This window comes from Excalfactoria chinensis, chromosome 16, assembly GCF_039878825.1.
Source record: "Excalfactoria chinensis isolate bCotChi1 chromosome 16, bCotChi1.hap2, whole genome shotgun sequence".
Taxonomy (NCBI): Eukaryota; Metazoa; Chordata; class Aves; order Galliformes; family Phasianidae; genus Excalfactoria; species Excalfactoria chinensis.
This window is the reverse complement of record NC_092840.1, coordinates 3,304,304-3,325,096: the sequence shown is the minus strand read 5'-3', so window position 1 is coordinate 3,325,096 and position 20,793 is coordinate 3,304,304. Positions and strand designations below refer to the sequence as shown.

The 20,793-nt window shown below is 48.7% G+C and overlaps 4 protein-coding genes across 4 annotated transcripts; all 4 read right to left on the bottom strand.

The window, feature by feature from the left end:
• Nucleotides 1–433: 433 nt before the first annotated feature.
• RNF10 (ring finger protein 10) lies at nt 434–15,519 on the bottom strand. The gene is made up of 17 exons (XM_072351339.1): nt 15,211–15,519; nt 10,955–11,157; nt 9,732–9,931; nt 8,971–9,061; nt 7,778–7,962; nt 7,564–7,700; nt 6,211–6,371; nt 5,566–5,694; nt 5,157–5,415; nt 4,813–4,946; nt 4,194–4,311; nt 3,786–3,887; nt 3,218–3,340; nt 2,476–2,573; nt 2,215–2,275; nt 1,915–2,073; nt 434–1,644 (listed from the first exon to the last, which is right to left on the bottom strand). The coding sequence occupies exons 1-17, from the start codon at nt 15,371–15,373 to the stop codon at nt 1,568–1,570; spliced, it is 2,400 nt and encodes a 799-aa protein (XP_072207440.1). The 5' UTR covers nt 15,374–15,519; the 3' UTR covers nt 434–1,567.
• A 561-nt stretch (nt 15,520–16,080) lies between these two features.
• Nucleotides 16,081–16,788, bottom strand: LOC140259641 (dynein light chain LC6, flagellar outer arm-like). The gene is made up of 2 exons (XM_072351147.1): nt 16,641–16,788; nt 16,081–16,526 (listed from the first exon to the last, which is right to left on the bottom strand). The coding sequence occupies exons 1-2, from the start codon at nt 16,770–16,772 to the stop codon at nt 16,389–16,391; spliced, it is 270 nt and encodes an 89-aa protein (XP_072207248.1). The 5' UTR covers nt 16,773–16,788; the 3' UTR covers nt 16,081–16,388.
• Nucleotides 16,789–17,073: 285 nt separating this feature from the next.
• Nucleotides 17,074–17,861, bottom strand: LOC140259738 (dynein light chain 2, cytoplasmic-like). The gene is made up of 2 exons (XM_072351336.1): nt 17,657–17,861; nt 17,074–17,341 (listed from the first exon to the last, which is right to left on the bottom strand). Exons 1-2 carry the CDS (start codon nt 17,786–17,788, stop codon nt 17,204–17,206), a joined length of 270 nt encoding a protein of 89 aa, XP_072207437.1. The 5' UTR covers nt 17,789–17,861; the 3' UTR covers nt 17,074–17,203.
• Nucleotides 17,862–18,012: 151 nt separating this feature from the next.
• On the bottom strand, nt 18,013–20,455 carry LOC140259737 (dynein light chain 1, cytoplasmic-like). The gene is made up of 3 exons (XM_072351334.1): nt 20,298–20,455; nt 19,805–19,942; nt 18,013–18,572 (listed from the first exon to the last, which is right to left on the bottom strand). The coding sequence occupies exons 2-3, from the start codon at nt 19,934–19,936 to the stop codon at nt 18,435–18,437; spliced, it is 270 nt and encodes an 89-aa protein (XP_072207435.1). The 5' UTR covers nt 19,937–19,942; nt 20,298–20,455; the 3' UTR covers nt 18,013–18,434.
• Between the last annotated feature and the right edge of the window lie 338 nt (nt 20,456–20,793).

Below are 20,793 nucleotides of genomic sequence, written 5' to 3'. Positions count from 1 at the left end.
TGACACGAAGAAGCACGGATATGCTGACAGCCTTTTTAGGGCAGGGATAAAACCAATGAGCCTATCAGTGGTGTGAGGATAGCTAACAACAGGAGTCTCCACGGCTTCCTTGCTCAAACTGGTCACAGTGCAGAAGGGAGGGGGGGGCATGGATTGCTTCTTAAGGAAGCATAAGCTTTTCAAAAGCTATGTGAGTGCACTTCTTGGAACAGGTGGGGCTGAATGGAACAGAAGATACCTGTCACTCTTGCCCTATGTTAGATGGTACTTCATACCAGCTTCCTGAAGGGAATCCATAGCATGAGTAGGATGCTAAATTTGCATGTTACCAAAAGTGGCGTGACACTGTGGTGATACAAACATTATAGCTCAAAAAGTCTGCAGTATTGTAAGTGTGCGCATGTGATTTATTGCGACTGGTGGCCTTGACTGGTACATTACACCTACAGTTCATTTTATTTAACAAAATCCACACCACTTAGAACTCATTAGCTTCAAATCAAACCACAAGCAGTGCAGAACGCAACCACCCAAAGAAAGAGGGAAGAGGGGTCCAGAAGAGGCATATTTATAGCCCGAGGTGCTTACTGCAGATCAGCTCACAGCACAGAACCAAGCAGATACAGGACTTTATCCCAGCGCAAGAGATCTGTGTTTCTTGCTGGGAGATAAAAGTGCCTACACACTCCAGCTATTTGTTATTCCTCCAATTCAAGAGCAGCCAGTGTCAAAATAAGTTCACCTATTTACCGGGAGCCCGAGGGTGGAGTGTTTACTCGGGATGATCACCAGGTTACAAGGAATTTGTCAGCCATGGTTGGCAAAAGGAAAAAAAATAAAAGAATTAGCAGCCTCATTTAACCCACATTAAAACAGAGTTAAACAACCGAGACAAGCCAGGAGTTCCTTCTACCAGTAGTGCCAGTATGCATTTCGGAATACACAATTTCAGCAACAGTCACTTCAAAACTAGGTAGCCAAGTTCTGCTTTACACTCACCTTCAGCTTTAAGCCTTTCAAAGCCAGGAGAACAGAAGGAATTCTTGCTTTTTAGAAAAAGAACAGATAGCAGCTAACACTTCAAAGCCAGAAAGCTCTTTTGCCCCAGTGCAGAGGAAACCAGTTCCTGAAGAAAGCAGTTTAACAGCTTTACTGAAACAGCACTCACAGTCAGACTGCTGTCTGTGTGTTCCCAGGGGAAATAAAAGCTCTCTGCCTCTTCACTTAGGCAATACTGCAGCGCTCTGGCAGTACCATACAGATGTAAATGCTTTTATACTGCTTACTAGGCCAAAAGAACTGACGTGGTACAGACCAGAAGCCTTGGCTGAATGGTCTCTGGGTTTTTTTTCTTTCAAAACTTCGTTTCGGTATAAATCAATTTGGTAAGCTGGAATAACAAAAATAAATCTCCAACATATACTGTCATGGTTTCCTCCTGAACCCCCTATAGAAGCCCTGGAAAAACAAGTTTAGTCTGTTCAAATTTAAATACTTAAACTATAGCAGCAAAACAAAGCAAAATGAAAAGAAAACCAGGAGAGGAAACTTCTCTTGAATAGCAGAATCACTTCGTGTGAACAACAGAGGTGCTGAACAGCAGCTTCTGCTTCTGTTTCTTTCTTTTCTTCCCTCCTTTTTCCTCTGTGAAGAATTGAAAAGATACTGTCATTCTTCTTGTGGAACAGGAATATCACACAAGAAATCAGTGCGAACTGGAGATCTTTTAAGCTCCCTCTAAGATAACTTCTTTAAGCTACCAGAAGCCCTAATTGAGTGGTTCATAAACCACAACCTGATACTTTTCAGACCTGCTCTGCAGCCAGTTGTTGATCCCCAAAACTACTTATCCTACTTCTCCCAGAAGGAGAAATGTTCATTTTTTTCCTACTTCAGAATTTCTCCCCTCCTCACCTGATAAATGATCAGCTGTGGACGGTTTGTCCAGTTTCAGGAGGGCCGCCTCAATAGCTTGGCTGAAGGAATTCTGGAAGCTGGGCACAGGTATGCGGTCTGAGCTGTCGCTTTCTCCATCACTCTCCACTGGCACAGGGAGTGCCAGGGTGTTCTCATCTGAAAGGAAAGGCACTGTGAAAGTCTTAAACGTCCAAAAGCCTTTCCCCCACTCCAGATGTTTCTTGTTAAGCTACAGAATTTCTTTATTATTTAGATGCTCAGAAAAGAACCCAATGTAGTAATACTAAGTCTTCTTACCCTTTGTCTTTGGAGCAGGTTTGGGCCACGTTTCAGGTTTTGCCTTTCCAACTCTCAACATCTATCAAAGAAGTTGTAAGATCAAATTAAGTCCCACGCATCAAAACAATCCCACATATGCCCCAAGACAACCCAGGAACCCACCCAGCCCCCAAACCCTACATCTTCTCCTTCAGATTTATCCCACATTGTGACTGTGTTTTCAGACTCATCCGCTAAGACAAGTAATTCTGACAAGATTTACTCTACCATATCTCTTACCTGGGCAAAGGATGGGAACGGAGACTCTTCTTCTAAACTCCCACAAAGTGATGGGCTGGCCTGACTGGCAGCAGGAGAAAATGGAGTTGGAATAGAATCTACCAAGAAAAGAAGTGGTTAAAGCCAGGTGCATTTTGGCAGAGGCACTTATGCAGCTCTTAAGTATGAAACAGAAATATAAGGATTTTATTATCTTCTGTTTTATCTCACCAGTTCCATCCATTAATCACACAGTGGGAAGTTTTAAATTTGCTCAATAAATAAAAGATTGTGGGCTGTTTTTTATTTCATTTCTGAGTTTTTTTGGTTCGTTTTACTTTCTATGTAATGTTTTTTAAGAACTGCAAGATGCAACATTTGGAGACGCATCACCAGAAAACAAATGCAGTGCTTATCAGTTATGTTTTGCTACACCATGGGGGAAGTTGGAGAGAGAAGAAATGCCAGCAGAGCATTCCCGACACAAATGCATTTCTACCTTTCCCCAACTCTGTCCCCTTTTGTCTCTTCTGCGTCAGCAAAGATTTAAAAGCTGCAGTAATCACAGCATAGATATAATCGTCACTACAGTAGACAGTAAAAAGCAAATCCCTTAAGCAGCGTTACTCATCTGAGCCTCATCTTTTAGGCAGTCCAGGATAGCAGTCACTGGTCAGTATCAAGAAACGTTAGCTTGACCTGAGCAGCAGATCCCCAGCGAACGACCAAGAGCTAGATGAAGCAAGTCTTTCCAGATGCTCACCTGGGCTTCTGCCAAGAGGAGACAGACAGAAGCTCTGATGATCAGTGCTGGTATTTTCTCCGTGGCACGAGGTAAAGGCAGGGAACTGCTGCAGATTCTCTAAAGCAATATGGACTTCTGGATCTAGAAAGAGTTTTTGAATTAAAGTAGTACGCAGTGTGGGGGAAGACTGTCGAGCAGGTTGTTTCAGGATGCTTGTAGGTGCCAACTCAGAATTTTTCTTCCCATCCTTTACTTTACAATCCGTGCTGCTGGATGGAAGCAGCCTCCAGGCTTTCTTTTTTTTCCTCCCTCCTTCTACACTTTCTATCCTATACTACAAAAACAGAAATCCAGACTCCTGAGATCTTGATGGAGATGGTTGTGCCCTCAAACATCCTCTCTCCAGTAATGTACAAGTATGCAGGAACTGAATAACAACATTTAGCACCCTAAATCACTTTCTCTCTCGGAACCATTTCTAAGTACACACTACAAACTAAAGGCCTTACAGTTCATCCTGCAGCTCAAGAAATCAGCTCAGCACTGTTAGTTACATAACTGTCAGTTATGCTCAAGCAAAACTTACATTTGCCCTGTTTCTTGTTTTCTTCTATCTCAATTCTGCGTTCACGACGTCGTTCATCACGAGCTTTCTTCTGCCGCAGGCGTTTCCTCTTTTCAATGTCATCTAGGAGCAACACACAGCATTGGATATAAAGGAACCACACCAACGCTTTGGCAGTGTTTCCTCCAGCTTTGTAAACACATTAGTAACAAGACCCGCTTACAAACTACATACGCTCTTGCAAGCAGTCAAGCCTTTTTATTCTTTGTATAATTGTTGTCACAGCAGCAAGTAAAGGTTGTTCTGTCTAGCAGTCAGCAGCCAGTTGATGCAAGAGGAATAAAGCTGCTATTTTTGTAATTTTTTCTGCTATTAAGGGATAGGAACGATTCCCCCCTTACTGAGATTTTTAGAAAGGTAAGCACCAACCTGAGAACAACTCTAAGGTCTCCTTAGAGATGATGGGTGGCTTCAGAGCCAGTTCACAAATGCTGAACTCGCAAGTGAGGGGCAAGTGACAGAGGTAACGATGACGCTGTCTTATATCCTGATTAAAAAAAAAAAAGGCAGATGTATAATTGCAAAATCTAGAGACTGCCATCCTGATGAACAACAGTGGAGTCTGAATGCTCATCCTTCATCAAATCAAATGGGGGAAAAAAACCAGCATAGCAACACAGTAATGGCTCCGTGAACTACAAAAATGTGAACGATGCCTTGGGTCAGAACCAAATACTCCAAAATCTCCAACAACTGTATCACAGCCATACCTGGATGAAGTTATTGCAGACTTTTTATTTTTAAGATAGCTTTAAGAACAAACTAACATCAAGCCTGCAACTCTCCTACTCCTAAACTTCTTACCTTCTAGAAGAAAGCAAGCCAAACAGCAGCCAGTGCATCAAAAACAACTTAAAGTATTGCAGCTTACACAGATGCCTTTCACAGATTAGCATGCCCATCCATTTACTTCTCACTACCGAAGACAAACATCTCACCTATCAGCTACAAAAATCTAACTACTAAAATGTGGAAGTAAAATAGCTACCTCTGTCATTGAGTATCCAGCTATCTCCACTACAGCTGCAGTTATCTTCTCCGGACTCTTCTCCAAGCTGCCATACTCACGAACGAGGCACCGAACGTTCACGGGGTGAAGGTACATACATTGTCCATCCTCCGCTGTAACATAAGACACCACTGGTTGTTCTTTGCCTGTTAATTTTTAACAGGCTGCTCCCCACCTCAGTCCATTCAACCATAATGAAAACAAAGTTTTTTCTGAGGGTGTGGGAGTTTTACTTTTCAGAATTCAGCTAAACCTAACAAAGTGACAAGTGACCCAAAGGGGGCATCTCTGCCCCTGTGACTCCAGGATTTCATTGCACTGACCTTGATAGAAATAGTAAAAAGGAGAGCTGTTAAGATGTCCGCTGCTAATTGTTTCTTTAGACTCCTGGTAGCTTGTTTCAGCTGGATTTGATTCTCCTCTAGTGTTCTCTTCAGGCTCCCCTACATTATCCACCTCATGTATTTCCTCTTCATCCAACACTGCCTCTTCTGACTCAACAGGAGGCAAGAATGAACTTGCTACATCAGAGCAAGGCTCCACAAGCTCCTCGTCAAACGCAGAGAGATACTCCACATCACACTAATACAGCAGAGAGCACACAGTTAGAACCACATCACCTCCAAAAGATCATCACCACCTCAAAAAATCTTCGGTACCAGTTCACCCTGCATTGCAGTGTCAGTGGCAGAATTAAATATTAAGATCTGTCTGAACAGAACTGTCACTCACCTTTTTCTCTTGGGAAACTGCAGGCTCCATTGGCTTGGAGCTGTCTAGGACCAATTCTTCCACAGCTGCACTAATTCCAGCAACACCACTGTTTTTATCTTGGTCAGTATAGAGCGCTGCTTCTCGCTCCTGCAGGGCATCCAAACAGAAGTTTCAGTTACCTATTTTAGCCAGGAGACTGTCACTGTAATTATTTTCAGCCCTGGTCTACAGGCAGGTTTCAAAGATCTATAACTCATCTGCAATAAAGACTGGCCATTGGAGAGAGGCACCCTCCCACTGCAGGGCACATGAAGGCTTTGAAAAAGAATTTTCTACAGGTTTACTCATGTTTGTAGCACAGAATTTATCCCAGAAATCACTAGAACTCCTTTGAGAGCAAAACCCTTCCACATTTTTTGAAGAAATCCCACTTAGTGAAATGCATTCTGTTATCATGTGAAGGTATCACACCAGGTACCTGGAGGAGCACAAAGGCTACAGTCTCCTCCAAGACTTCTATTGCTACTCCAGCAGCAAACATTACCACTGATAGCACATACATCGCAGAGACCAGAATAATCACAGCCACTTCAGCAGCAAAACATAAATGCTCAGCATACTGCTAAAAATTAAGTTACTAAAAACATCCAGAGAGGCTCTCACCTTCAGCTCCTGGATGGCTGCCTCAATGAAGCATGCCTCAGGAGTATGTTTTTCCTCCTCATACTGCTTCAGTAATGCTGCTTTCTCCTCCAGAATCACCAGCTGCAAGACCTGCTCCCTGGATGCCAGGAGCAGCTTTGAATACTGGCTGTGCTGGTCATCTAACAGAAGGAGCACAAACAATATCTTCATGTAGAGACACCAGTTTGATTTGGCATGGGGAGCTACAATTTCTTTTGAAGTTTCACTGCTGCTCAATTTCACGAGTTAAACCACCGTAGAGTGGACAATATTCAGAAAGCATTTGATACAAACTCTGCTTATTACTGTTATATTACTGATGGCACAAGCTGGTGCCAAATGCCTGCCCTGCTACGTGGATCTCTTCCACAGCAGTTTATCTGCCACTTTCAACCTGCCAATTAACCGCCTATTTGCTTAGCATCAAAATAATTACATCCAAGCTTCTCCTGTGGAAGCATCGGCCCCATAAAACCCACAGTGGTCAAAGCCTCCTGAAAATCCAGTCGGCAGCTTCTTTCTCTTCTCTGCATACTCAGAGATACTGCAACTGTTTTGGCTCAAACAAGTTCATAATCCCTTATATACTCAAATCCCAAACAGACTGTTAATAGTCTAATAATAATTAGTCTAATAACAATTAGTTTTTTTTTTTTAATTTATTATTTATTTATATATATATTTATTTATACAGCTTTTCACAAATGCAGCTGCAAAACAAAGTGAGCCAATACAGCCCACAAAACAGCAACGTTAAGTAAAATCATGTCTTTAACCAAAGAACTTTCACAATGCTAGCAAACAGGATGATGCATTAATGATGTATTACTCAAGAGGAAAAAATGAAGAAGTCATGCAACCAACGTTTGGAGTAAGTTTGCAAGAATTTTGACTATTTCCCCAAATTGTTTGCTGATCTTAGCAGACAAGCAAAGATGGTGAAAACCTTGTTGAAAAATACATCCTTGAAACAGTTCAGACACTGAGACTAAGCTGTAGAATGAGGAGCCAGAAAGCAAAGTTAAGGCCACCAAAAATCCAAAGCAGTGAGTGACACTAGTGACTAAAGTACAAAATGCACAAACTAACAACCAAAGCGCAGGAAGCCTGTAGTGCTTGAAGCAGAACAGATCTTAAAGTCTTACAAAAAATCAAGTTTGAGTAGAAGGATAATTAAGATGTGATCATTATGGTTTTCAGATGCTAAAATGCAAGCTCTGCGGTCTGAATTACTGCAAGATGGCAGCATGGAGCTTCCATGGGAAATGTTCTCTAGCAAGTCCTAGGCACAGTTCAGACCAGGATGCCAGCCAGCAGGACCGATACACTCACCTCCAACATAAACGGGCTGCACCACATTCATCCACTGAGATTTGGGCAGTGCTATCAGAACACCTTTCTCTCTTCTCATCAGTTGCATCGTAATGACATCACCAATTGCATACTGACGTGTTGCCATAGCTACAACACTGCAATGCAAGGACGAGGTCAGCAAGGTAAAAATCGACATTTCAAAAGACTTATCAGTTTATAAATGTCATCTCACCTCTTGAGGTCCTTCTTGTGAACCGAGCCATAACAGATAGGACATTTACTCCAGGTCTTTTCACTCAGGGAGAGATAATGAAGGATGCACGCCCAACAGAAGATATGCCCGCAGCGGGTGATCTTCGCTGCTGTAGGTGGGTACAGACAGATTGGGCAAGAGGGCACTTCATGGCTACAGATTCGCTGAAATGGCACATGAGGAGAACAGTACGAGTTATAGGCTTGGAAATCATTCTGTAGCACAGAAACAAAACCAGCCATAAGATCTACTCTAACATGTTAGTCTTCCAGCTCTTTAGGTTCTGCTTAATTATCAAGAAATTAAGTACACTGTGGACTACACAGTCTATATATGCAATAACCCTCAAAGTCACCCATCCGGCATTTTTACTCTAATAACATTAAAAAAGCCACTCTTCTCACATTTTCCCTCATTTGCCATCTCTTAAGAGTTAGCAACATCATCATCATCTGAATTCAAACCCAGAGAAGATAGCAAATGAATTATGTTACCTCACCCCAGCACACGTGTTCTAACTGTTTAACTGAGAGACTGAACTTACCCATTTCCATGAACACACTGGTTCAGTCAAATGTTCTCTTAGCATCTGGATTTTGCAGGGACTAATCAGCCATGCAAGCACCTTATTTTCAGATCTCTCAGGGTCACGCAGCAGTAAATAAACATACCTTCCCATCATCTACATAATACACCATACTGCAGACCGTAAGTTTCTACTTGAGGCAACCTAAAGTTATGGCCACAGTTATCTGGAGATTTTCCACTTTGTTGCTAGGCAAGACGGGCCACGTATGCACATGATAATTCTTCAAAATTCTACACTCCAGTCCTCTTTCATGGACTCATGCCCAAGTTTTCTGTTAATATCTTGATCACAAGGACTGAGTCTATAGAATGTCAGATACTATTTTTGATGAGCTTCCATCTGCAAAAGCAAGAAGAAGCTGCTAATTTTCCTAATAGATTTTAGCACTTCTCCTTTCCTGTCAAAGTACTTCATAACATATTCCATGACAGATCTTCCCCAGTATTGTGGGAGTGACAGAAGCGGCCTCAAGCTCAGAAACAGCTGAGTTTTATGTAACATCACAAAGAAATGATTAAAAACGGGTTGAGTTTCTTAATAAAGAGGGGGGAAGGGGAAAATAATCTATCCCATCACAACTGACCACTTGCTCCACAAAGTCCCAGTTGACCAAGGTATCTGGATCAGCAAAGTGGACTGTGTAGTCCTGTTCTTCAGAGACAACAAACTGGCAGCTGGGGAAAGGCAAAGAAACAGATGAACTACTCAGTTGTTTCTAAGAACTCTTTGAGAACTACCCCATAGGATTCTCAGAGCTTCTTCTCTGCCCAGCAGAAGATTGCTGGACACAGCTGCTAACCTCTACCAAGAAAAAGCAAAGTTCAGTTCACAATCAGACTCCCAGAATACAGGTATGTCTAACCGCAGTTAGAAATAGCATCACAGAGTGAGTGATGTAGAGTGCTTTTCCAAAAAAACATAAGAAACAGAGTCAGGGCCTTTGCTTCTGGGACTTACAAATTCAGATTAGTTTGGATTCACTAGTTGCCATCCTTACCATCTCAACACATTGACTTTGGGAAGAAAGGATCATCTTCCTTACAGAAACTACATAGGTCTTCCCAAATGGAGTGTCATATTCTACTAACGATGCTAAAAGATTACGGTGGAAGGCTAACAGGTTTGTGTCTAAAGGACTCAATTAGATACCCTGTCAATAGGCAAAGAAGGAAACTTGATGTATTTTTATATCTTCCAAGTACAGTCACGACCACTAAAAATAAAGGTAATTTCACCCTAAGGAGTCAATACAAGTCTGCGTGTTCAGACACCTCCCTGGCTTCTCATCCCTCACAGCTTACTGCCTCTGTAGAAGTCTAACAGCCCTGCTGGTCTTCCACTCACTTGGCCTGTAGGAAGAGCTCCTTGTTGAAAGGCTTATGTCCCCACTTGTTCCTTTTCCCCCAGTTGCCATGTCCATTCCCATCAAAATGGCCAGTCTGGCCACGGGGCTCAAAAGTGAAGTTCAGCAAGTGGTTCAGATTAATCTTCTTGGGTCCAGAGAACTGGGCAGGACTGAACTCTGCCCGTTGAGCCTCTGCTACCTAAGAGACAACAGCATTTATTAGAACTTGCCAGAATTTACTGCAAAAAGCATCAGCACAAGTCAATATCCAGGCTCCATCAATGATTAAGTACAGAACGTGCAGCATTCACTCGCTTACCTTCTCCCATTCCCGTTGTGCAAATCAAGCACTGCAGCATAAGAAGTGCATGAGAACCTGAAAGTTAGAACTGAGGGGTCTTACCCCACACTGATCAAATAGAGGAGAGCATAAAATCAGCCTATGAGACGAAAAGTAAAAGCCAACAATAGCCAACAGCCAAGGTTAATAACAGAAGGAAATTGTTCAGATCCTCATAGTATTCTTTCAGACAGCCAGCAACACAAGTTTGATTCCTATTTACACAGACCATTATTTGTTTTTGTTAGTTTTCATATAACAAAGAAGAGAATGAGAATTGAAGAGACAGCCAATGAGTTTTGACAGAGTTAGCACTTTAGGCAAAGGAGCATTGCTCATCTACTAATACTGACAAATCAGTGTTTTCTGTATCAATGGAAAACCACCAGTACTCTACAGTTTTTACACCCACATCACCATAAGAAGCCTCAGTCTGGTTTTACTCCATCTTGCTGTCACCAAGGTTAATTTAATTACTTTCCCAATGACGCTACCACGTGCAAATACGTACACTCAAGTGGCTAGATACAATCATCTCAGACCTTTAAAAGCTAGAATTTGTTACCACTAGGTATTTTCATGAAGGACCTTTGCTTCATGAGATATGCACGTGTCCTGCCTAGGTACCCATTCCTCAGATGACAATTTCACTAGTTTTACTGTTCTTTTTATTGCGAGTCCCTCAGAGCAGACAGCACTCCTCTTCTGTTGTTGAGTGGGAGCAGAACAACCTTGCAATCTGGCATCTCACCGATGTGAGCACCTCTTATTGCTCCTTCCCTTCCAACCCAGGAGCTGAACACAGAAGACCTATCTATGCAGGTCAGTGATCTTCTCGTTCCAAGAAAGAAGGCCTTGGAGTTAACGCGTTACAATTCTCACCTCATCTCGTCTTCCACCATTACTAGAGCTAAAAAGTTTGCCACCTCCGCCGCTACCGCCCCTCTGAGGGGGCATCTTGTTAAAAGCTTTGCTTTTCTGTGAATTGGAGCGACGGGACTGGCTGGAAAAGTTCTCATTTTTGGAATATGAAGTTTCTCTTTTCCGACTGTAGCGCTGTTTGGATCCATTTGTATTCTTTCCATCTGAAAGAAAACAACAACACAAGGATCAGCCAGAGGCCCAGCAGCCCACAGCCCAGAGGCAGCACCCATGTTCCCCCCATTGAGCAACGCTCAGAAGGAAGGCATGTGCACAGGTCAACAGCCTGGTCAAAGAGTACAGGGAAGGATCGATCTCCTGTGATTTATCCTTTATCTGAGCAGTTTTCTTAGATGTATTCATCAGCACGTTCCTTGGTGCACTCAGTGATGAGCACCAATGCTGTGCTTCATGGCTCATGACAACAACTCACAGCAGCTGGGTCATTTTTCATTCCATTTCTGAAAATTTTACATTCTTCCCTTAAATAAATACCGCTGCCTGCATCTGCCTTGAAGTCTCCCACTTTACAATACTCCATTGCCTATTTTCACTCTGCTTCCAACTGACCTGCTTTAAAGAAATACCCTTTCCTTTCACAAGGCCAACAAGCACCCATCGATGCTGAAGTACAAGGCTGACGTCTCGGCCTCTCAGCGTGCATTCCCAATATCTGAGTACTGAGTCCACCACCCACACAACAAGGATGCTTTGCATGGCAGTGTGCTGAGCTGAAAACACAGCATGGGAAACGAGCAAATCTCTGCAGGACTGAGGCTCACAAGAGCAGAGCAATCAGTCAGACTCCTGAGAGACATTTCCTATGTCTACACAGCTGCTTCTTCAATGGTTCAAACTGAAGTCTAATGCTTCGGAGATGCCTCTAATAGTCTTAACCTAACACTGGAATTGCCTCAAATACACAGCAGTCTGCTCTCCCACCACCTGCCATAAGCCCTAGTGGCAGAAGAGTTCTGCTGATCAACTTAGAAGCTGAAATCCCCAGGCTCAGCAGGTTCTTCGCACAACAGGCATCCCCAGGCTGCAGCTACTCAGCAGCACACACACCTCATATTGGCCACAACACCCAGCTCTGCTTTGTAAAATAATCCTCTTAGTTTCTCCTTTCCCACTCTGTAGCCCTTCTCACCCCTTCAGATAAATCTCATGTGGCAGCAAACACATCACTGGAACTCACACCGACATTGCTCACACCAACCCCTCAGTTCAGAATAAAACCAACCCTACCAGAACCACAGACACGTAACTCCAACACCTGCTCTGCCCCACAGCCACATGCAGGCTGAAAGGACACAGGTTTAGAGTTATCAGGGAAAAAAACACACCAGAAGCTGCCAAGTGCTCAGGGTGTAACCAGGCCTGGCTTCATGATTAGATAGACTTTTTTGGAGTGTTTGCAGGAAAGAGGCCATAATCAACACCCTGGAGCCTCTGGTCAGAAATCAAGTAACCTCCTCTAGGTTTGGACAACTGCTTCAGTTGTTTACGAGCAGAGCTCAGTGCTCCAGAGCCCTCTGAAATCTGCAACTGCAGCCAATGCCACAGAAAGGAACATTCCTGTTTTGCCTAAAGCAGCTTCGCAACCCCCAATGGAGAAAAACAATCTCAAGAGGAGATGTTCAGTCTGAAGTGAGCTTTTACATTTCTCTGCTAATACAATTTCCTTCCCCTTGTCGTTTTAATCACATCAGTCATCATCGAGGACACTAGTGTGTCGGCCAACTGGTTTACACACATTCCTGCCACACTGCATCACCCCAGACCGGCTCCCCTCCAAGCTCTGGAGTCACAGCAAAAGCTCTTACATGTTACAGGAGACTCCTCCCCACCTGTGCCTCTCCAGGAAGGCCTTACATTACAGCCCAACAACTCTTCAAACCTGATTTTATGGATCCCTTTTTCCCCTCCCAGAGTAATTAACCCCATGAGGATTCCTGTCCATCATAGTGGCAATGAAATAAGTCGGCAGTCAACCCAGAGTTTAATATATGCATTTGTAAACTACAGCACCTCTTTTTCTTTCCCCTGTGAAACTAAGCAGAGCCATTCCTTCCAACCTTTACAGCAGGGCACATGCCAGAGCTCTGCTCTGTGTCACCCCTCCCTGCATTCCCTTCAGAGCCTCACAGAGCACAGGGATATCTGCACTAATGTAGGGAGAAAAGCAGAAGATTCTCACACCAGCTCTTTGCTAGTTTTAAGCAAGGTACATTTGGATTTGGGGTTCATTTTTCCATCTTTTCTTGTCAAATTAGACATGGGCAGCAGCAGTGCAGGGGAAGTACTTACTCTTCCCTCATGTCAATTCTTACTAGGCCTACCCTGCAATATTTACCCACCCACGGTCCAAGAGAAGACCTACTAAATACTGTCTATATGACTTTACAGTGCCAGCAACAAAACTGTTCCTGCCTTACGGAGTAAAGTTTAATTGAGTTTCTAAGGCCACGTTTGAAAGGAAGTTGGAATGCTGCTCCAACAGACAGGAGCATCTGCAGCATCCCCATCAGTTCACTTCGAGCTACACTGCAAGGGAACAGGAGGAGCTCCTCCATGGTTTCAGGAATGTCCTTTCCTTCATCTCCTCAGCTGGACACAGCTGCATCAGGTAACTGAGCAGCACGTAAAGGACAAGAGCTTGGCTGGACTTAAAGCCAGTGATCACCGCTGCAAAAGCCACTTATGAAACAGGAGGTCAGCCTTCTACAGAGGGCGTTTCAAAAGGAGACACTGGAGTTTCAAAATACCTCCCATACGGTTCCTGACCCAGAAGAGAATTTGGGCAGGCAGCATCAGCCAGAGCCTGGCTGCTTCTGGGTGGATAAGGAACTTGAGAAAGAAATCCTGTGTGAGAAAGAGATGTGTCTGCTGTGAGACAACACAGGGAGAAAACACAGTTACTGCTCAACTCCACTGTTGTGTACACTCAGCCCGGGGTTGTTTGATCCCACCCAACTGGGGAACCTCCTCACTTTAGTTCTCAATTCACCCCAAGGAAGACACTCCCAAACATAATCTCCTGCTGAAGGAGTTGCTGCTGTTTATTAAAAAACAACATCTATACAATTGAAAACAGAAAAACCCTACATACCCAAAGAAAACACACAGGCTGCTCGGTGGACCCTATCCAGTGGGAGATCAGTTAATACAGGTGAACAGCAGGCAGTATTCAGCTACCTGGAAACTGAACGCGTTTACAAGGTCTAAAAAGGAGTCAGCACCTTCAGGACACTTAATGCTGTGTGGGCTGCCTCAAGTATTTCAGCCAAAATAAACCAGTGAGGAAGGAAATACGGACAGCAAAATGGTGTTGAAGCAACCTGTAGGCACACTCATACTTCCGGAACTACAACCACGCACTCTGAATGCTGCTGCCCCACTTCTACAATGGGAAGAAAATGTAATGTTTGTCAGGAATGGGGCTTCTGATCACCCTCAGGGGCCTGGGGGAGGCTCAGGTCTTACCTGTAGGAGAGCCAGGAGAGGAAGCAGGAAAGCTCATCACCAACTGCTCCGTCAGCAGAACCAGCTGTGTGCAATGACAGCTGTGGCACTTTGATTACAACACCAGATACGCTGCAACATGTACTCTGACCTCTCCCAAAGAGGGTCAGCAGAGCACTCAGTAAGGGACAGATTCAGGGGAGCAGAACCTCCTTAAGTGCAGCAGGAAGGCACTGGGGCTGAATACAGAACCAAGTCAGGGCTCCCTGACAGGCAGCAACACCTGTGTGTTCCTAGTGCAAAACCAGAGCTCTGCCTCTCAAATACAAACATCAGCACAGACCATGGAATCATCGGGTTGGAAATGACCTCTCAGATCCCCAGTGCAGCCCACCATGCCCAGTGATTGTGTCCCTCAGTGTCGCATCTCCCCAGCTCTGGAACACCTGGCACAGTGTCTGCATCACCCCCTGGCAATCTGAACCAGTACCTTACAGCTCCTCAGAATACACTTAACACCCAACCCGAAATTGAACACAACCCTAAGGGAAGAAGAGAAGCGCTTGGGGGAGAATGAGGAGCACAGCCTACAGAGCCAGGAACGGGTCCAAGTAGGAAGGCAAACCATAACCAAGCACTGAGCTGCACGCACAGCCCTGGGGTCCCTTTCTCCTCTCCCGAACCACAGAGCCCCGCCGCAGCCCGAAGGCCTCGAGGTTCGCTCCCCTCCCCCCTCGGGTCCCAGCTCTTACCGCCTTTGGGCTTAGACTCCCCAGCGGCGGGCCCGGCCGAGGCGGAGCGCGGCGGCTGCGCTTTGCTGCCGGCCGAGGAGCCGGGCGCACCGGGGCCGCAGGGGCCGCTCTTGTCCATGGCGGGGGCGGAGGAGGGGGGCGCGCCGGGCGGGCTCTGCAGCATCAACGGGCGCCCCGGCGGGAGAACGGCGGCCCTGGGCGGGGGGGCACGACGGGCGCTGGAGGAGCCGGCGGGGGCCCAGGCTCATGGCCCGCGGGGGGGACCGGCGGGGGCGGCGCAGCGCGGACTCGGCCTCCTTCATGGCGACATCTTCTCGGCGCTCCGCTCGAACCGGGGGAAGGCCGCGGAAGGCCGAGCCGGGCCTGCGGGGCTCCGGGCGACGACGGAAAGAGCTGCTGACGGAGCCCCGCGGGGCCCGGCTCTGCCTGCCGCCCGCGCGGTCGGCGCCACACAGGCACCCTACGGCTCCTCGGCGCCGACCCGGCCCCGGCTCGGCCGCCGCCGCTGCCCCGTAATGGCGACGAGTCGCCCGCAGCGCCGCTGGGACCCGGATGGAGCCCGGCCCGGGCGGGGCGCGGGGCACGCCGGGAGATGTAGTGCGATGCCGCGCGGGGCACGCCGGGAGTTGTAGTGCCCAGTGCCCGGCCACGTAAAGCGGAAGGTGTCGGGGCGGGGAACGGTTCGCAACCCGCCGCGGGGTAACGGCTGAACGGGCCGCGATAGCACGTGGGAATGGGGGGAAACGAGCTCGTACGAAACGAGCTCATACGAAACGAGCTCATACGAAACCCTTCCACACAAGGGGCTCCTTTTGGCTGCCCTGACTGACGTTACATCACCGCCCCAAGTACGAGCGACCCGCCGCGCTGTGTAAGTGCCGTAAGGTGTGTATGTGCCGTAAGGTGTGTAAGCGCTCGGGGCTGGGAAGCACCGTCTGGCCGCCAGCCGCGCCCGGGGCACAACCAGCAGCACAAACAGCGTCAGGGAGCGCAGCCGGCAGCCGAGCTTTGGAGGAACAACGCCTTTATCGGGAAAGAAGCCGGCTGCGGAAGGGGAACGGACGCGCCGAGGGGCTTTGACGGGCCTTTCCCGTCTCCCCCCAGAACAATAAGAGCATCGCACACTCCATCAAGGCCGCGGCCGGTCGCTGTGGGAGCTGCGGGGTGTGGACGCGGCCCTACGCCGTCTTGAAGAGCAGAAGAGCGACGTGGCCCAGGTAGGCGAAGATGAAGTTGTTGGTCTCGTGCGTCACGCAGCTGGCGAAGCTCCTCCCCACCACGCAGTGCCACGTGGGGCTGTACCGCCTGTCGAACTCCTGCACCACACACCGAGCTCCGCTCAGCGCCGCCGCCCGACGCCGCCTCTGCAGCGCGGGGCAGGCGGCGGAACCCGGCGGAGCCCAGCACCCCGCAGACCCGGTTCCGTTTACCCTCTTTATATGAGCGGCAACGCTGCACTCAGGGCTGTGTTCCTCCAGAGAGCGCGCGGCGCACTGCACGGCCTGCTGCTGCATGTCGGCCGGCATGTCGGTGTCCTTGATCACGGCCTTCTGCTCCGCCATGGCCCCGACCCGCTCACCGCCGCACTAACGCTTTAAGCGGCTTTAAGCGGCCCGCGCGCGCCGCGCCCGCCTCCCGGAGCCACCCGCTAGCACCGCCCCCTCCCATTGGCTAACGCCTCCGCCATTCCGCGTGCTCATTGGTCACGGGGCGCAGAGCGGCAGATCCCCGCGCTCGTTACTATAGCGACGGGAGCGCCCCCTCCCGGCCCGCCCTGAGCGGCTGCGCGTTGGGCGCCGTGCAGGCCCGACCCCACCGGGCAGGGATTGACTTCAGAACGGGACGTGTGAGCACAGCATTTTTATTAACGGGGGAGCTGACTTTGGAAAAATAATAAATACGAAGAACTATTTCTTTATTATCCGTGTCGAAGCACCGTGCTGGTACCTGCAGCCCACGGCCTGCACAGCGCCAACGCTCCCAGCAATGGCTGCTAGCCAGCCTTGAACAGGAGCACGTTGAGGCCGCGCACCAGGAAGAAAATGAAGTGCTTGGTCTCGTGGGACACATAGCTGCCAAACTTCCTTCCTACGACGCAGTGCCACGTGGGGCTGTACTTCTTCTCAAACTCCTGTGGAACAGACCGTTGGGTTAGTGCTGTCTCTTAACAAGCAGCAGTTTGGAAAGGCAATTTAGAGGCTTCAAGGACTGTTAGTTACGTCTCACTGCTGCTCAGACTAAAGAAAGTCAAACCCACCGTGCCGGTGTGAAAGGCACACGTGCCAGGTGACAGACATGTGTAAGGGTGACAGAAAGGAACACAGAAAGCAGCCCATGCCCACTGTGCCTTGCCCCCACAGAGCTGGCTTTCCCAGGAAGCTTGTTGCTACCCAGCCCACCGCACCTCTGATGTGAGCAGATCAGAAAGGATACGGCAGCTATTTACCCTCTTGATAAGGGCAGCAATTTCTCTTTCAACGCTGTACTTCTCTATGGCCAATACGGCACACTGCACGGCCTCCTGCTGCATCTCCTCCAGCATGTCCGTGTCCTTTATCTCCGCCTTCTGCTCGTCCATGGCCAACCCGCACCGACAGCGCACAGCCCGGCCGTGCCGGAGCCGCCTCCCTTCGCCCCGCACTCACTCCCTTCGCCCCGCTCCGTTCAACCGCTCCCCGCGCGCCCCACGTGCGAACGGCGCCGGACAGAGGCGGAACCGGATGTGGGCGGTCGCGGGGCACGCCGGGAGCTGTAGTCCCGCGGGTACCGCCCAGCAGCCCCACCCGAATAAGCAGGCGGCAGCCGGGTGCATCTCGACGTTTATTTCCCAACTCAAATCTCCAAGAGGCATCAGCAGAAAAAGAAACAGCTCAGGCTCTGCAACAGTACAGCTGTCAGTACATCCAACGGTACCGGAAAGGAATAGGAGAGCTTTGGAACAGAACGCCGTCAGCGCTCACAGAGCTGATACTGCGGATGGCATAGATCAAGGCCACACTCCTCCAACAGCTCTATTAGCCAAAATGAAGCCTTTGAGGAAAACAAAAATAATAAATATAAGGAAGACTCTTTTTTGGTATTTTTCATATCCACAACGTAACACCTTCTGCTATAGCATGATCCCTGCCATTGCCCTTGAAGATCAAGGGCTGCGTCCTCAGGAAGGCTGAAGGAACAGCAGCCAGCAGCCCCGCAGCCAGATGTGTCAGAGAGAGTCCGTGCTTCTAACCAGACTTGAAGAGAAGGATAGCGACTTGGCCGAGGTAGAAGTAGATGAAGTGTTTGGTCTCATGAGTCACGTAGCTGCCAAAGTTCCTTCCCACGATGCAGTGCCAAGTAGGATTGTATTTCTTGTCAAACTCCTGCAAAACAGACCGCTGGACACTAAGAACACTCATAAACGGGCATTCCATTTCGGGCCGGAGCCATTAGAGGAGCAGCAGATGCTCTTGAATGTGTTCTAAACAAGATAATCCCACTATTGTTCACCTGCTGCTTAGTCAGACAAAACAACACAAGAAAGAAAAGCACCTCCCATCCGAGCAGGCAGAGCTCAGAACGTTGCCTTTGCGCAGGGAAAGCACTCCTCTCCCTCCCATAACTCATCATCTAAAGCTACAGCCCCAAGTGAAAGCTTCAGCGCCAGTTTTGTATCTATGGAGACGAAGCCATTATCTGAACTCCTTTGTTCGTCTCTCACACTGGTGCTGATGGGGCTGTTTGTGGAAAACTCCCTGCCAGAAGCTCTGTAACAGCAGTGCCCTCCATTCACCTCCTCTGTATCTGCTTTACACCTAGCAGTGCACGCTCTAGAAGTTTCTAGCAGTTACCACAAAAAAGTACCTGAGTATCATGAGGCTGAACTCCCTTCTCCACTATCACAGATATGGAAAAAATCCCTTCCTGTACAGCACTTTCATCAGAAGAATCTCCCTCAGTTGCACTGCTCTCCAGGTAGCTCCTCCATTCAAACCCTCATTCACCTGGGCTAACTATTCTAAACATTCATTACTGTTAATTTGATATATAAATATATATATATATATATATATCACAGTAAACAGATTAAAACGACAAGCAGAATGTATTTGCTTTGGTTTTGAGGCTGTTGGCTTTTTTCGGTTTGGTTACTACGTAAGACACAATTACAGCAATCTTGCAGAAGAGGATGTTTCCCTGCAGTTTCTGTTTCAGCTGCAGAGAACTGAACAGATCCTGAAGATTAAATTCAATAAAGCTGTAACTGAGAACTCTGTCAAACAAGCCTTCTCTCAGAGGGAAGCTGTAGGGGCACTCAATAGAGCCACTGTATTTTGGCCCAGATGAGTCCCAGGGCCGGCTCAGCTGCCACTTTTTTGTTTAAGTGGACAGAAGACAATTGAGGTAAACGCTTAAATGAGAAGTATTACAGGAGAACAGCGAAAAGACCACGTTAGTCCACGCAAAGGGAGGGGGAAGCAGCCTAAGGAATCACAGCCTACACAGAAAGCCCAGCTGGGCGAGCTGCTATCTCGGGAACTCGTTTCTCGAGCGCTACCCGCCTGGCAACATTCCCCCCGCTGCTGTTACACACGGGCTGCCAGGAGCCCTTTACCTTCTTGATGTGCGCTGCGATGTCCTTCTCGATGTTGTACTTCTCCAGTGCCTGCGTAGCGCACTCCACAGCGTCCTGCTGCATCTCCTCCGACATGTCCGCGTTCTTGATCACCGCCTTTCGGTCACTCATGGTTGCCTGCAGCGGGCACGGAGCCCCGAGCTGCGGTCACACACGGCCACTCCCTCGCGCTCCCGCAGCCCGTCCCGGCTCAGGGCCCCACAGCGCTGCCGGGCCGCGTTTCTGCGAGCTGCCCACAGAGCAGCGGTTTCCCTCCCCTCCCCAGCCCCGCAGCCGCCTCCCCGCGGCCCTTCTACAACGCAGGGCCACCGCCCCACGGTGCCGCGGGCAGGCCGCATGCGTGCGGCGCTGAAGGGCCCGGACGTAGCAACTCACGGCACGCAGCTCCCGAAGCGCCAGGCCGGACCCAGCCCCAATCAGGAGCTGACGCGGCCCGGCGCCCTCGCACCCGACAGCCCCCCCCGCCCCTCACCGTTCCGCGGGCGCGGAGCAGGAGCAGCCCTCACGAAGCGGCACGCAGCGGGCCAGCACACCGAGGCGAACGCGCACCACAATCAGCCGCTCGCGCCGCCGCCGCGCCGGTTTAACCGACCCGCGCGCGTCGCACCCGCCTCCCGGTGCCTCCGGCCCCGCCCTCCCTGCGCTGCCCATCAGCTATTGGTCACCGCCGCGGCCGCTCCGCGTTCTCATTGGCTACAATCCGACAGTCTACCAGCATTTTACTCCTGCGTTTTCTTTCGGACCGGCATGCGCCGCGGCTGTTGCCATAGCGACGTATGTGCCGGCCGCCGAGGCGGTGCGGGGTGCCGGGCCTGGTGGGTGTTGGGGGGCGAGCCGAGGCGATGGGCCGCTCACGGGGCTCTGCTTGCGGGCGTGCTGCCTCTGCAGGGCCTTCCCCTTTTGTTGTTCCTCACGGCTGAACCGCCCGAACGTGGTTCTGTGAGCGCAGCGTGAGAAGCTCTCCCGGT

What these genes read in the sequence shown, in the direction of transcription:
- LOC140259737 (XM_072351334.1), bottom strand. Translation starts at nt 19,936, where the DNA reads ATGAGTGACCGAAAGGCGGTGATCAAGAACGCGGACATGTCGGAGGAG. An exon ending in TCGCAGCGCACATCAAGAAG is followed by an intron (nt 18,573 to 19,804) that starts GTAAAGGGCTCC and finishes TCTGTTTTGCAG; the next exon opens with GAGTTTGACAAGAAATACAA.
- RNF10 (XM_072351339.1), bottom strand. Translation starts at nt 15,373, where the DNA reads ATGCTGCAGAGCCCGCCCGGCGCGCCCCCCTCCTCCGCCCCCGCCATG. An exon ending in GCAGCCCGTTTATGTTGGAG is followed by an intron (nt 6,372 to 7,563) that starts GTGAGTGTATCG and finishes TCCTTCTGTTAG; the next exon opens with ATGACCAGCACAGCCAGTAT. An exon ending in CAGCCATCCAGGAGCTGAAG is followed by an intron (nt 5,695 to 6,210) that starts GTGAGAGCCTCT and finishes GATGCCCTGCAG; the next exon opens with GAGCGAGAAGCAGCGCTCTA.
- LOC140259641 (XM_072351147.1), bottom strand. Translation starts at nt 16,772, where the DNA reads ATGGCGGAGCAGAAGGCCGTGATCAAGGACACCGACATGCCGGCCGAC. An exon ending in TTGCCGCTCATATAAAGAGG is followed by an intron (nt 16,527 to 16,640) that starts GTAAACGGAACC and finishes TGTGTGGTGCAG; the next exon opens with GAGTTCGACAGGCGGTACAG.
- LOC140259738 (XM_072351336.1), bottom strand. Translation starts at nt 17,788, where the DNA reads ATGGACGAGCAGAAGGCGGAGATAAAGGACACGGACATGCTGGAGGAG. An exon ending in TTGCTGCCCTTATCAAGAGG is followed by an intron (nt 17,342 to 17,656) that starts GTAAATAGCTGC and finishes TCTGTTCCACAG; the next exon opens with GAGTTTGAGAAGAAGTACAG.